We start from the raw sequence: 15,080 nt of genomic DNA on the forward strand, positions 1-15,080 counted from the left end.
TTAAATCTTATTTTTTTACAAAAAGTCCTTAAAATGTGTGTTTAAGGAGGGTCTTTACGTGATGTTTAGCTTTAACATAACTAGAGCCCTTTCAAACCCATTCGAATGCACAACTCCATTAAAAACCTTAAAACGTCCTTCTTGAGTGCTAGTGGGAATAGGGTTGAATTTAAATAGGAAGGTGCTCTAATATAGCAAGTTCTGTACTCGACTTGTACTACAAGTTTACCAAGTTAAAACGGAAGGGCATTTGACATATTAGCGATGAGGCTAAAACATTTCATATTCACTATTGATTATTATGAACGACTATGTATCCTTGTACTTTCGTAATCTTTCTTCTCTAAAGAGGGCCCCGAGTTTGAATAGTTCATGGGCGATTCATATAATTGGCCCTTGTTTGAAATATTCAGTGATTGCAAGCGATACCAGCCCTAGCATAGCAGCCCGGCCATTCCAAATCTCTGCTTGAGCTGACATTATGGCTCCCGACTTGCTTTCCTTGGTCACTCCCTTGAATATGGGTATCAGCGATGCTGCAGAAATTAGCGACCCTGTGAGGATGAACCACGATACACCGCCATCAGTGATTTGGGATAGAAGCCCGTGCCCGGTTGATGCTTCGACGCCCATGGCCGCAGAAAGCCCGAGCATGGCCAACCTTCCATTGATCGTCTCCGGCGCAGGACCGGAGAAGGAGAATACATCGGAGAAGTTGGTGCTTACCTGCGTCCAAACGTTCAAACCATAATGCTCATATACGTGAATGGAGGTCCAGCAAATTCAGACATACATCTTCTTCCTCTAATCATACTATGCATCGAGAGATCAATGCAGCTGTGCAATCATCCATAGTAGGATAGAGGATGCTCAAATACAGACAGAAGTTCCGTTAAACTGTTACCGTAGAGGACGTCTCAGATGTGCGACCCGGACCTGACTGCAGAAGAAACAGTGTGTGTTAGAAGCGCGAACTCCGGAGCGAGAATGGGTACGAAAGGTTGAATTCTACGGGTCCTCAAGTTATTGATCTAAAGCCACATGGAATCTTTCCAAGGCTCCGGTCCTGGCAAAAATCCCGCTGAGCACCACCTTGCAAAGCGCGCGAGGCCTCGCATTGACGAGAAACTATGCATGGCCATGTCGCACGGTGAGCGGAAAGAAAGGTCGAACGGGGGTTGCCATTTAGCGAAGGAAGAGGAGGTGGGGGATTTACCTGGCGGGATTTGGAAGCTCGAGCTGGGGTGAAGCGAACTGTGGGGTGGAGAGGCTGACGGGGGGCGAAGGAGGAAGGGAGGGGCGAGGCCGAAAGGAAGCGAGAGGTGGAGCTGGAGAGGAGAGCAGAAGCCATGGAGGTGGAGAAGCTTGGCGATGGAGGGAGGAGCTGGGGTGGCAGAATAATATTACTTTGTTAAGAGAGGACTGCTTTGTGTTGTTAGAGAAGAGTACTTTTTATAGAAGAGAGCAAGGTCACAAAAAATCAAAAGGCAAAATGCATCTTGAAAATGAAATGAGGAGTAATACAATCTCCACGTCCCCCTCTTTGTCCCCCTCCTCACATTTCCCCATCACTACTTTACACCTTCCCGAGGTTCCTTTTACATCTCACAGCCCCCTCCCCCCCCCTTTTCTACGTGCCATGTTTCTCCTTTTTTCCACCCCTACGTGCCATGCTTCCTCCCACCAATTGCCTCCTCCATGCTCCTCAATTCATGTTTTTGCACGCCCCTTCAACCACCCCACTCTACAAACATCGGGTTATCTTTCGTCTCCTCACCCACTTCTTACTCATTTGGGCATTCTACATTGCCATACATCTGCATATTTAACACCGATTTCATTCACGTTTTCACTTTTGTGCTAACTAGTCACAGACGACCACAAATTTACTCACCCACATCGAATATAAAAATGGTGTGTACAAATAGTGTGAATTATGAATTAGTAATTCAGAAAGTCGATATAAACCGACTACATAATATTGCCAAGGTTGGTAAATAGGTCACTACAATCGAGAAATGACTTTGCATTGCAGGGAAATTCAAGTATGCTTATGTTTAATTGCTAGTAAATAGAGTGAAAAAAACACAAGAGTGAAGTGAACACACTAAATATATGTAGAAGACTATCTTTTATTGTTTTCCCAAGCACTTTAAGGCAATATTTGCATCTAGTGAGCTGACTATTAGAATGACAAACATTGAGTGCTTGCACCTTGATTAAGATTTCATGAATGTAGGTCAACATCTATTAGACTCAAATTCAGAGATTGAGGACAAGGCCATTGACTCTAAGAGGGAAGAAGATAGAGGTATGTGCACCGAGTGCAAGCTATAAGAGTAAAATGAATAGGACTATTGCATGGATCTAGAATCATAAGAGGTGGCACTTAGGAGATGTGCCATGCTAACTACAGTAGCAAGCAATAGTAGGATATTCATCTAGGAACACTTATTTAATTAATTTTGGACTCATATGTCTACTCTTGGACTAATCCAAAAAATCCTTCCCAATTGAAAAGTTTACTTTAAATATCATTCGAGAATCAAAAGTTAACTTTTTGGCACGTGTCATGCACAAGCTCAAAAAATATTATCCTAGGTGTGTTATTCTAACAAGTAGTTATCGGATTGGCATGCCACATTGCATGCAACTCAATACCACTTAGGTTGAGGTTTGTGCAAAGTATTGTGTCCATCGGATATGCTTTTCATGCTCGATCACGCATTATATACTGTTTTTTTCCTAGTGTTATGCTTAACCGTCAAAAAACGTGCTCCCAAGCGTGTTATCTGAACAAGAATTTATGAGATGGGTGCGCCACTTTGCATGCAAGTATATACCAGCTGGGCTGAGGTGTGTGCAAACTATTGTGCCCATTTGATATGCTTTACATGGTTGATTCCTATATTAAACACCGTTTTTGCCCTCTTTTTGCCTCAGTGTGATGCACATCCGTCAAAAACACGCTCCTAGGTGTGCTATCCTTACAAGTACTATCGGATGGATGTGTTACTTTGCACCTAAGTCAATACCATCTAGGTTGAGATGCGTGCAAAGTATTGTGTCCATATGATATGATTTGCATGGTCTATCACGCTTTTCTCCTAGTGTTATGTACCACCATCAAAAAATGCGCTCCTAGGTGTGTTATCCGAACAAATACTTATGGCATGGGAGTGCCACTTTGCATGTAGGTCAATACCACTTGAATAGATTCTTGTGCAAAGTATTGTGCCCGTTACATATGATTTGCATGGTCGACCAAGCATTAAACTCCATTTTTGCCTTAGTGTCACGCACAAGCATAAAAAAAGACTGTCCGAGGTGTGTTATTCCAACAATTACTTATTGGATTGGTGTGCCACATTGCTTGTAACTCAATAACACCTAGGTTGAGGTGCATGCAAAGTATTGTTCCCATTAGATATGCTTTTCATGCTCGATCACACATTATGCTTCGTTTTCCCCCTAGTGTTATGCACAACTTTAAAAAACTAGCTCCCAGGTGTGTTATGTGAACAAGAACTTATGGGATGGGCACGTCACTTTGCATGCAAGTAAATACCACCTAGGTTGAGTTGTGTGCAAAGTATTGTGCCCATCAAATAGGCTTTGCATTGTCGATTAAGCATTAAACACCGTTTTTGACTCAGTGTGATTCACATCCATAAAAAAACACACTCCTAAGTTTGTTGTTCCAACAAGTACTTATTGGATGGGCGACATATTGCATGCAACTCAATACCACCTAGGTGGAGGTGTGTGCAAATTATTGTGCCCATCGGATAGGCTTTGCATTGTTGATTAAGCATTAAACATCATTTTTGGCTTAGTGTGATTCACATCCGTAAAAAAACACGCTCTTAAGTGTGTTATTCTAACAAGTACTTATTGGATGGGTGTAACACATTTCATTCAACTCAATACCACCTAGGTTGAGGTGCATGCAGAGTATTGTGGCCATCAGATATGCTATGCATGGTCGATCACACATTATACACCGTTTTTCCCTTAGTGTTATGCACAACAGTCAAAAAACATGCTCCTAGGTGTGTTATCTGAACAAGTATTTATGGGATGGGTGTACCACTTTGCATGTGAGTATATACCACCTAGGTGAAGGCACGTGCAGATTATTATGCCCATATGATATGCTTTGCATGGTTGATTCTCGCATTAAACACCGTTTTTGTCTCAGTGTGATGCATATCCATCAAAAAGCAGACTCCTAGGTGTGTTATCCGAACAAGTACTTATCATATGGGCACACCACATTGCATGCAACTCAATACTAAATTATTTATACTATCTTTTATAATTCTAAACCGTAAAATCACAAATTTAAATTAGAGATTCTATTAGCTAAATGCTTGTATCCTTGTATCACCATCAAAATTTAATAAAATAAAGTAAAAGTTAAATAAAAGAGATTAATTTAATAAAAAGTTACAACTAATAGGAAAAATATTCAAAAGAGACTAATATTTTCTATAATTGTTCCACAGGAAGATGGCAAAAGATTTCATTCCTGGGATGGAGGTGATATTATGTTGCAAAAAAGTAGTTGCATTTGCTACAATCCATGATAGTGATCCAAATTCTCTTTGTCACTTTCAAAGACTTGGCGAAGGTAAGGTTGCAGTTATTGTATCAAAGATTCTTAGTGCACATGTTGAGCTAAAACATAAGTGTGGAGATATGGAAGTACTTGGAGATGTTATGCCTTATAATGTTTTCCAAAAATCATTTATTGCATGGGATAGAGATGAGACTTATTGGACAATACATATCATCGGGGGTGATATTGATGTGCATGCAAAGTGGCATGCCCATCACGTAAGTACTTGTTTAGATAACACACATCAGAGCGCTTTTATTGATGGTTGTGAATAACACTAGAAGGAAAACGTTGTATAATGCATGATTGAGCATGGAAATCATATCCCATGGACACAATACTTTGCATGCATCTCAACCCAGATGGTATTAATTTGCATGCAAACTGGTGCACCCATTCGATAAGTACTTGTTCAGATAACACACCTATGAGCATGTTTTTTGACGGATGTGCATCACATTGAGGCAAAACAAAGTTTAATACTTGATTGACAATGCAATGCCTATCATATGGGCACAATACATTACACATGTCTCAAATTAGGTGATATTTATATGCTTGCAAAGTAGAGCGCCCATCCGATAAGTACTTGTTGGAATAACACACCTAGGACCATGTTTTTATATGGTTGTGCATGACACTAAGGCAAAAACGATGTTTAATTCTTGATCGACCATTCAAAGCATATGCGATGGGCACAATACTTTACATGCACCTCAACCTAGATGGTGTGGACTTGCATGTAGAGTTGCGCATCCATACGATAAGTTCTTGTTCGAATAACTTACCTAGGACTACGTTTTTTTAAGATGGTGCATAACAATAGGGGGAAAACGGTGTATAATGCGTGATCGACCATGCAAATCATATCTAAACAATACTTTGCATGCGTCTCAACCTAGGTGGTGCATCCATCCGATAAGTACTTATTGGAATAACACACCTACGATCATGTTTTTATATGGTATTGCATGACATTGAGGAAAAAACAATGTTTAATTCTTGATCGAGCATAAAAAGGATATACGATGGACACAATACTTTGCACACATATCAACCTAGATGGTATTGAATTCGGTGCAAAGTGGCATGCCCATCCGATAAGTACTTGTCCAGATAACACACTTAGGAGCGTGTTTTTGATGGATGTGCATCACCGTGAGACAAAAACGCTGTTTAATGCAAGAATGGACCATGAAAATGGGCACAATACTTTGCATGCACCTCAACCTAGGTGGTATTTACTTGCATGAAAAGTGGCACACCCATCCCTTAAGTACTTGTTCAGATAACACACCTGGGAGTGCATTTTTTGACGGTTGTGCATAATAATAGGGAAAAAATAGTATATAATGCATGATCAAGCATGCAAAGCATATCCGATGGGAAAAATACTTTGCACGCACCTCAACCTAGGTTGTATTGAGTTTCATGCAATGTGGTGCACCAATTCGATAAGTACTTGTTGGAATAACACACCTAAGACAATGTTTTTTGACGCTTGTGCATGACACTAAGGCAAAAGCGGAGTTTAATGCTTGGTCGACCATGCAAATCATATCATATCGACACAATAATTTGTACGCATCTCAACCTATATGGTATTGACTTAGGTGCAAAGTGACACATCCATCCGATAGTACTTGTAAGGATAACACACCTAGGAGCATGTTTTTGACGGATGTGCATCACAGTGAGGCAAAAACGATGTTTAATGCAAGAATCGACCATGAAAAGCATATCAAATGGTCACAATACTTTGCACACACCTCAACCTAGGTGGAATTTACTTTCATGCAAAGTGGTGCACCCATCCCATAAGTACTTGTTCAGATAACACACCTGGGAGCATGTTTTTTGACAGTTGTGCATAACACGAGGGGAAAAACAATATATAATGCATGATCGAGCATGCAAAGCATATCCAATGGATACAATGCTTTGCACACACCTCAAACTAGGTGGTATTGAGTTGCATGTAATGTGTCATGCCAATTTGATAAGTACTTGTTGGAATAACACACCTAGGATAGTGTTTTTTGACGCTTATGCATGACATTAAGGCAAAAGCATAATTTAATGCATGGTCGACCATGCATATCATATTTGATGGCCTAAATACTTTGTAGAGGTCTCTATTCAGGTGATATTTAAGTGCATGCAAAGTGGCATGCCCATCCCATAAGTACTTGTTCGGATAACAGACCTCGGAGCGCTTTTATTGACGGTTGTGAATAACACTAGGAGGAAAATGTTGTATAATGCATGATTGAGCATGAAAATCATATCTGATGGACACAATACTTTGCAAGAATCTCAACCTAGATGGTATTTACTTGCATGAAAAGTGGTGCACCCATCCGATAAGTACTTGTTTGGATAACACACCTAGGAGTGTGTTTTTTACGGATGTGCATCACATTGAGGAAAAAATGGTGTTTAATGCTTGATTAACAATGCAAACCCTATCCAATGGGCACAATACTTTGCGTGCACCTCAACCTAGGTGGTATTTACATGATTGCAAAGTGGAGCATCCATCCGATAAGTACATGTTGGAATAACACACCTAGGACCATGTTTTTATATGGTTGTGCATGACACTAAGGCAAAAATGATGTTTAATTCTTGATCGACCATTCAAAGCATATGCGATGTGCACAATACTTTGCATGCACCTCAAGCTAGATGGTATGGACTTGGGTGCAAAGTTGCACACCCATACGATAAGTTCTTATTCGAATAATAGACCTAGGACTATGTTTCTTTATGGTAGTGCATAACACTAGGGGGAAACAGTGTATAATGCGTGATTGACCATGCAAATAATATCCGATGGACACAATACTTTGCACGCATATCAACCTAGGTGGCATTTACATGCTTACAAAGTGGTTCACCCATCCGATAAGTACTTGTTGGAATAACACACCTAGGACCATGTTTTTATATGGTTGTGCATGACATTGAGGCCAAAAATAGTGTTTAATGCTTGATTGACACTACAAAGCCTATCCGATGGGCACAATACTTTTTAACTAAATTGAACATGTAGGTAAGGAAAGAGTGCATGGACCAAAGGTATAAATCACAATGGACACATCCACATGATACAAAATTTACAATACATTGCCACTTGCAAACTAACCTACCCAATGCATCCACTTTCCAAAGGTAGTAAAGATGCACTTTTATGTCCATTTTGTCAGGTAATTTTTGATGCATCTACTAGATTCTATGTCATACCTTGTGGGCATAAGTTTCATCTTGTCTTCTTATTACAAGCCATGCAAGCTAGAAGGCTCTGCATACTTTGTCATTTAAGTTTCCAACTTCTTTGTATATGTTTTAGGAGATTAGCAATTTGATGCCCTCGCAAGAGCTTTAAACTCTTGTAAACTACAACCTCTTGTTCTAACATTTGATATCTATTCAAATATATGACATTCAAATATTTTTTGGTTTCTTAATATTGAAATGTCTGCATAAAACATTTCAAGTTCTTAATATTGAAATGTCTACACAACATATCTCTTATCATTTTTAAATTACACATATAATTGTGCAACATGCAAACCCATCGAAGCAACCCACCAAATCTGAAGCAACAAGAAATCCATTGAAGCAACCCATTCAAGATTTTGCAAATTATCTAGATCTTGACATTTGCATGGGTGGATCCTCCGAGTATCCTCCCAGAATGGTTACAACTCTCTCGGTTCCTAGTGAGCTTCTAGCCCCTTACTTTTTTCTAGAGCGAGCTCAATAAAATTTATACTCACCCACCCAACTCACACACACAGTTAAGGCTTTCGAGGGGCAGTCACCCTACCTCTTGTGAAGATAGTGGGAGAGAGGGAAGGAGTCTCACTTGCAGCTTTCTCACATGCACAATGGGGGAATACACACAAAGGTGGAGGCTGAAAATAGTTTTCCTCTTCTTAGTTGTGAAAGCCAAAAGAACTCTAGTACAAAGAAATAGAAGAACCCTATATGTGGGTCTCAAACCAAACTCAACTAACTAAGGTGGCATACTAACTGAGCCACGAACTAGTGTAGATAAGGATAGCTGTCATCCAGCTATTATTCGTGGGTGGTGTACCAACCGCATCTCCAGCTAGTGACATAAATGCACAACAGTCACCCTGGCATATCGCGAGTGGAGCTCGATATCTCAACACTCCCCCTCGAGCTCAATCCCATTTCCTGCACACCAAGCAGGTCTCTGAACTTGCGCAGCTTCTCTGTGCCCAATGCTTTCGTGAATATGTCAGCTACCTGATCCTCTGTGCTGACATGAACTAGATCAATAAGACCTAGTAAAACCTTCTCCCGCACATAGTGATAATGTACCTCAATGTGCTTTGTTCTGGCATGAAAGACTGGGTTCTTTGCCAAATGTATACTACTCATGTTGTCACAATAAATGACAACCGACCCATCTATAGACTGATGCATATCATAGAGTAGCTTATGCAACCAAGCTACCTCACATGCAGCCATTGCTGCACCTCTGTACTCAGCCTCTGTGCTCGACAAGGCAACTGTAGGCTGTTTCTTGCTGCTCCACGTGACTGCAGCACTCCGAAAAGAGAACACATATCCACTGGTAGATCGCCTATCAGAAATACTACCAGCCCAATCAGCATCAGTGTATCCATGCAACTGTATCTGAACCCCAGCCTCATAAAATAGTCCATACTGCAATGTGGACTTCACATACCTGAGTATGTGTCTAGCCGCATCCAAATGCGGTTTCCTTGGAGCCTGCATAAACTGACTTACCAACCCAACAGCATAGCTCAAATTTGGCCTGGTAATAGTCATGTAAATCAAACTTCCTACTATGCGTCTGTACATAGTAGGGTCCTCCAGAAGCTCACCTGCATCTGCGCTCAGCTTCACATTCTGCTCAAAGGAACTGAAATAGGCTTATAGCCTGTCATCCCATATTTGGACAGCATGTCCAATCCATACTGCCTCTGCAAGAGCTGTATCCCACTTGGTGATCTAATCACCTCAATGCCCAAGAAATAACGCAGCTCTCCCAAATCCTTCATCTCAAACTTCTGTCTCAATAGCATTTTCACATGAAGGATATCTTCATCACTATCACCTGTGATGATCAAATCATCAACATAAATGACCAGCAGCATAATCCCTCTCTCTGTTTTTCTCACATAGAGTTAGAAATCTGCCTCGGAAATCTGAAAGCCAATAGTGACAAGATACTGTCCTATCTTGTCATACCATGCTCTAGGTGCTTGCTTCAAGCCATACAAGGCTTTCTTCAACCTGCAAACAAACTCAGGATGAATAGCATGAACATAACCTGCTGGCTGCTCCATAAAGACCTCTTCTTGCAAATCACCATGCAAGAAGGCATTCTTTACATCCATCTGATGTAAAGACCATCCCTTTGATGCAGCCATAGCAATGGCTGCTCTTACGGTTGCCATCCTTGCAACCGGGCTGAAAGTTTCTTCATAATCAATGCCATATGTCTGTGCATACCCCTTGACAACTAATCTTGCCTTGTATCTATTCACAGAACCATCTGCATTGTGCTTGATCTTATAAACCCACTTACAACCAATTGCATTCTTGCCTTTAGGCAAAGGCACCAATTCCCATGTAGCATTAGCATCCAAGGCATCCATTCCTTCATCCATGGCTTTCTCCCATTTTTCATTTCCCATGGCTTGCTCAAAAGAAGTGGGTTCTGGTTCCTGTATCACTTTGACCATATAGGCATAGTGAATGGCTGTAAATCCATCATATTTCAGCCTATCCACAGGATACCTAACCCTGGTAGACGTGCGCAAAATAGGCTCACTTCCAGGTGCTCTCAAAACATCCTTGGTCTTCCTTACTCCAGGTGTAACAACAGAAGGAATACCCAACTCATCATCAATGCTCTGTTCTGAGCCATTGGATTCACCATCCACACAAGAGTGACCTGCATTCACATCAAACATGGGCTGATCTACCTTCTCTTTTCCTTTTCGTGATACCTGCGTACCACTCTTTGCATTGCTTTGAGGGGATTCTCCTGATCTCAATCTGCCTGTCCATGGTGAAGTATGTTAACCACTGGTAGAGGACACTCTAGGTCCACTGATATTTTGTGATTGCTGCTGTGCATTCTGTGCAGCATTACCATTTTGTGCATCTACATCAATCATCACATTTACTGGTTTATACCAGCTGCTCATCTCATCAAAAACAACATCTCTGCTCACTGTGAACTTACGTGTACAAGGGTTATAGCATCTATACCCTTTCTGCTGCAGAGAATAACCAATAAAGATGCACTTCTCAGCTTTTGGATCCAACTTGGACCTCAACTCATCTGGCACATGGACATAGGCAATGCAACCAAAAATCTTCAAATGAGAAATATCTGGTTTCCTACCAGTATACATCTCCTCTGGCGTCATGCCATGTATTGTTGCAGTGGGAGTCCTGTTCATTATATAGATCGCTGTAGCAACTACTTCAGCCCAATAATAATCTGGTAGATCTTTTTCATTTAGCATAGCCTGAGATACCTCTCCAATATGCCTGTTTTTTCCTTCTGTAATTCCATTTTGCTGTGGGGTATGACTGCATGAATATTGCTGCTTTATACCATGCTCCTGCAAGAACCTTGCAAACTCATTTGAGAGGTACTCTCCGCCTCCATCTGACCTTAGGCATTTTATTTGCAGGCCTGTTTCTTTTTCAACCATAGCTTTGAAAGCTTTGAAGTGCCCAAACACTTCACTTTTCTTTTTCATAAAATACACCCACAGTTTTCTGCTGAAGTCATCAATAAATGTGACAAAATAGTGACAGCCTCCAATAGATGCAGCTTTTGTAGTCCACACATCAGAGTGGATTAATTCCAATGGCTTTTTACTCTCTTGAACATGCCTAGGAAAAGGTTTCCTTGCCTGTTGCCCAAATTGACAGGCTTCACAAACCTTGTGCATTTCTACAACCTTGAATTTAGGCAATCCTGCAACAATATTTTGGGCTTGCATTGATTTAAGTCGCTGTATATTAACATGACCAATGCGTTTGTGCCAGATATCAATATCTGCAACTACACCGGTCCCATGTGCAAACATTGCTGCACTCAATTCAGGCATGTCCGCATCCAACGTAAACATCCTGCCCTTCTTCTTTCCTTTTGCTATCAAGCGACAATTATTTTTCATATCCTCAACAAAGCATCCATGAGGATTAAATCTGACCTGCAAGCCCTGCTCAACCATCTGACCAACAGAAACCAGGTTCTTAGTGATGTTCGGGACATGAAATACATCAGACAAGTATTTCTTTTTCCCATCCTGCATAGACAAAGGAATTTTGCCAATCTGCATAATAGGATGTGCAGTATCATCACCAGTCTCCACAAATCCTGGTTTTTCCATTTTTCTTGCATCCTGCATCCATTCAGCGTGACCTGTCATGTGGTTTGATGCACCTGAGTCAACATACCACACATCATTGCTTTCTTCTGCACTTGTTACAGAATTTGTCATATGCTGCACCATAAACAAATGCTCATTTCTGTCATCACCCTGTCTACTAGAGGATGCATAATTGCCTTGCTGCAATTTTCCATTCATAATGTCATTCTGCTTTTTATAGCAGTCCTTAGCCATATGACCCATTTTGCCACAATAGTAGCATTCAATATTGTTGTTTAAATTTTGGCCTCTCTGCCATCCACCACGGCCTCTTTGGCTCCCCCTGCCTCTAGAGTTACCACGTCCTCCTACATAGGACTGGTTTTCTTGCATTTGCTGCATATTCTAATTTCTACCACGGCCTGCAGATTGGCCTCCTCTACCTCTGCCTCTACCTCTGCCAGCATTTGAGTAGAAGACAGTTTCTTTTGAAGTTCCTGCTGAAGAAGATGCACCCCCATTTCTCTGCTCTTCAGAAATTAGAAGAGCAATCAACTCCTCAAAATCTGGAAATTTTTCACGGACGGCAATGGATGTCCGGAATTGTGCATAATCCTTTCCTAGACCATTCAAGGTCACAGAAACCAAATTGTCATCATCCTCTGGCGACCCAATGGAAGCAAGTGCATCTGCAATTTTCTTCACTTTCAGGTGGTAGTCATTTATGCTCAAATTTTCTCTCTGCACATTGTGCAACTCCTGTTTGAGTTGCATTTTCCTGGCTTGCGTATTTGTGCTATAGATTTTTGCCAAAGTATCCCATGCCTCCTTTGGCGTATTTGCATCCTGAATATGCACAATCATGGAGTCCGAAATACTGATAGACAGCCAGTACATAACTTTCTTGGCTCTCTCATGCCATCCTTTGAAAGCCTGCATTTCCTGTTGACTGGGAACATTAGGAAGAACAGGTTCTTCTTCATTTCCTGTAATGAACTCCCAATAGCCTTTTCCCATCAAGAAATTCGTCATTCTAAACTTCCATGCCTGGAAGTTGTTCTTGTCAAGCTTTTCAGTGACAATCTATGAAAGAGAATCAGATGCCATTACAGAACACTGCAAAATATTCTGTCACTGCAAAAAACACAGTTTTTGCCTCACACGAGCAGAACTGCAAAACTGACGAAAGTGGTATTTCACCACACAGTCACTTCCTAGTGATGATTTTGCATCAACAGGCAACAAGCATGAATCTGCAACTCCCAATATCTCTGCACACAGGCATACGATGCAATTTCTGCGGCAACTTTTCACCGACCCGTAGAACAGTGGTCGCACAGCAAAAAACAGGGCCTTTTTCTGAGTGCCTGCGGAGAACTTCCGCCTCCAAAACGGGCCCCGAAACGGCCTCAAATCAGAAAAATAAAGTCACTGAGGGCTTTTCTTTTTCCCGCAGCATATACTGCGCTCTCGCCACACCGCGAAGGGTGTCTCAATCTGAGACAGTGCACTCTTGCACTTCTGGCTGTGCTACCTGCAGAGATTTGCTCCCAAACTCGAAATAGGAAAGCAACACTGGTCCTCTTACCAGGACACCACGAACTTGGCTTGCTTTCTTGAGCTCCTTACCACGAACAAGGCTCTGATACCATGTGAAGATAGTGGGAGAGAGGGAAGGAGTCTCACTTGCAGCTTTCTCACATGCACAATGGGGGAACACACACAAAGGTGGAGGCTGAAAACAGTTTTCCTCTTCTTAGTTGTGAAAGCCAAAAGAACTCTAGTACAAAGAAATAGAAGAACCCTATATGTGGGTCTCAAACCAAACTCAACTAACTAAGGTGGCATACTAACTGAGCCACGAACTAGTGCAGATAAGGATAGCTGTCATCCAGCTATTATTCGTGGGCGGTGTACCAACCGCATCTCTAGCTAACAAGTCAGTGACATAAATGCACAACAGTCACCCTGGCATATCGCGAGTGGAGCTGGATATCTCAACACCTCTATCCCCTATGGGGATCGAATGAGGGCGGCCACCTTGGTAGGCTGGTGCCCTACCACTGGGTTGTTGCGAATTCCTCACCAATGGGATATTTAATAAAACTAATGATACTTGTATAAATATTGCATTATAGATAGAAATACCAATAGTATTGGGACATGCACCAATGGTATTTTTGACTACCTTTCTTACCCATTTTTTGCATATAGAAAGCTTGTGAGAGCTGCAAGCATAATGAAGAAAGAAATTTCTTGATAACTAATCTCAAAAGGGCCTCCAATTAGTGTTTCCTAATTTCAAGGGATTAGAGAGGGATTTGAGGTGTACCAATGAGAGTGCTAGAAGGTGTGGGGCAATGGTATGTTGAGGTGGAGGCACTACAAGGCACGTGCCCTTTTTCGATGGAAATACCAACCTTTTTAACACTAAAAAGTTTTTTTTGACGGGCGCAAAGGCCGGTATTTACGTTGCTATAAGCATTGGAAAAGAACAGTCGCTATATAAGTGTCACTATATAGCAACACTGGTAAACATCGCTATATAGCGACACTTGCAAGCATCGCTATATAGCGACACTGGTAAACGTCGCTATATAGCGACGATTAACATAAGCTTTAAAAAAACATTAGTGGGGCTAAAGAGGGCCACAGCAAGCCCTGTTTTTCCCCACTAATGTTTTTTTAAAAGTAAATACAAAATAATGTTTTTTATTACAAAATTTTCCTTGTGAAAAGAGTGATACAAAATTGCTCAAATAAGCCAAGCGATAGAAGCATATACATGTCGAAGATATACAGCATTGTTTGTTACAAAATTACCCTTTGGAAAAGGATGATACAAAATCGCTCAACCGACCCGACATACAAAAGCATATACATGGCGAAGTATATGCAAATTACTACTACTACTGCTGCTCATCCAAATTGTTGTCCTCGTCCTTGTCGCGCTAGCCTGATCCTTGGCCCTCATGAGCTGTGCCTGATCCCTGGCTCTCATGAGCTACGCCTGATCCCTGGTCCTCGTCAAAGCCGTGTAAGCCTAATCCCTCATCATCACT

The 15,080-nt window shown here is 41.4% G+C and overlaps 1 protein-coding gene across 1 annotated transcript; it reads right to left on the minus strand.

The window, feature by feature from the left end:
• Nucleotides 1–352: 352 nt before the first annotated feature.
• Nucleotides 353–1,407, minus strand: LOC147881747 (early light-induced protein 1, chloroplastic-like). Its single transcript, XM_087401998.1, has 3 exons — nt 1,217–1,407; nt 905–940; nt 353–726 (listed from the first exon to the last, which is right to left on the minus strand). The coding sequence occupies exons 1-3, from the start codon at nt 1,349–1,351 to the stop codon at nt 382–384; spliced, it is 516 nt and encodes a 171-aa protein (XP_087258124.1). The 5' UTR covers nt 1,352–1,407; the 3' UTR covers nt 353–381.
• Nucleotides 1,408–15,080: the final 13,673 nt, after the last annotated feature.

This window comes from Dipteris shenzhenensis, chromosome 30 (genome assembly GCF_047967505.1).
Source record: "Dipteris shenzhenensis isolate YYH24624 ecotype China chromosome 30, Dip_SZ_1.0, whole genome shotgun sequence".
Classification (NCBI taxonomy): domain Eukaryota; kingdom Viridiplantae; phylum Streptophyta; class Polypodiopsida; order Gleicheniales; family Dipteridaceae; genus Dipteris; species Dipteris shenzhenensis.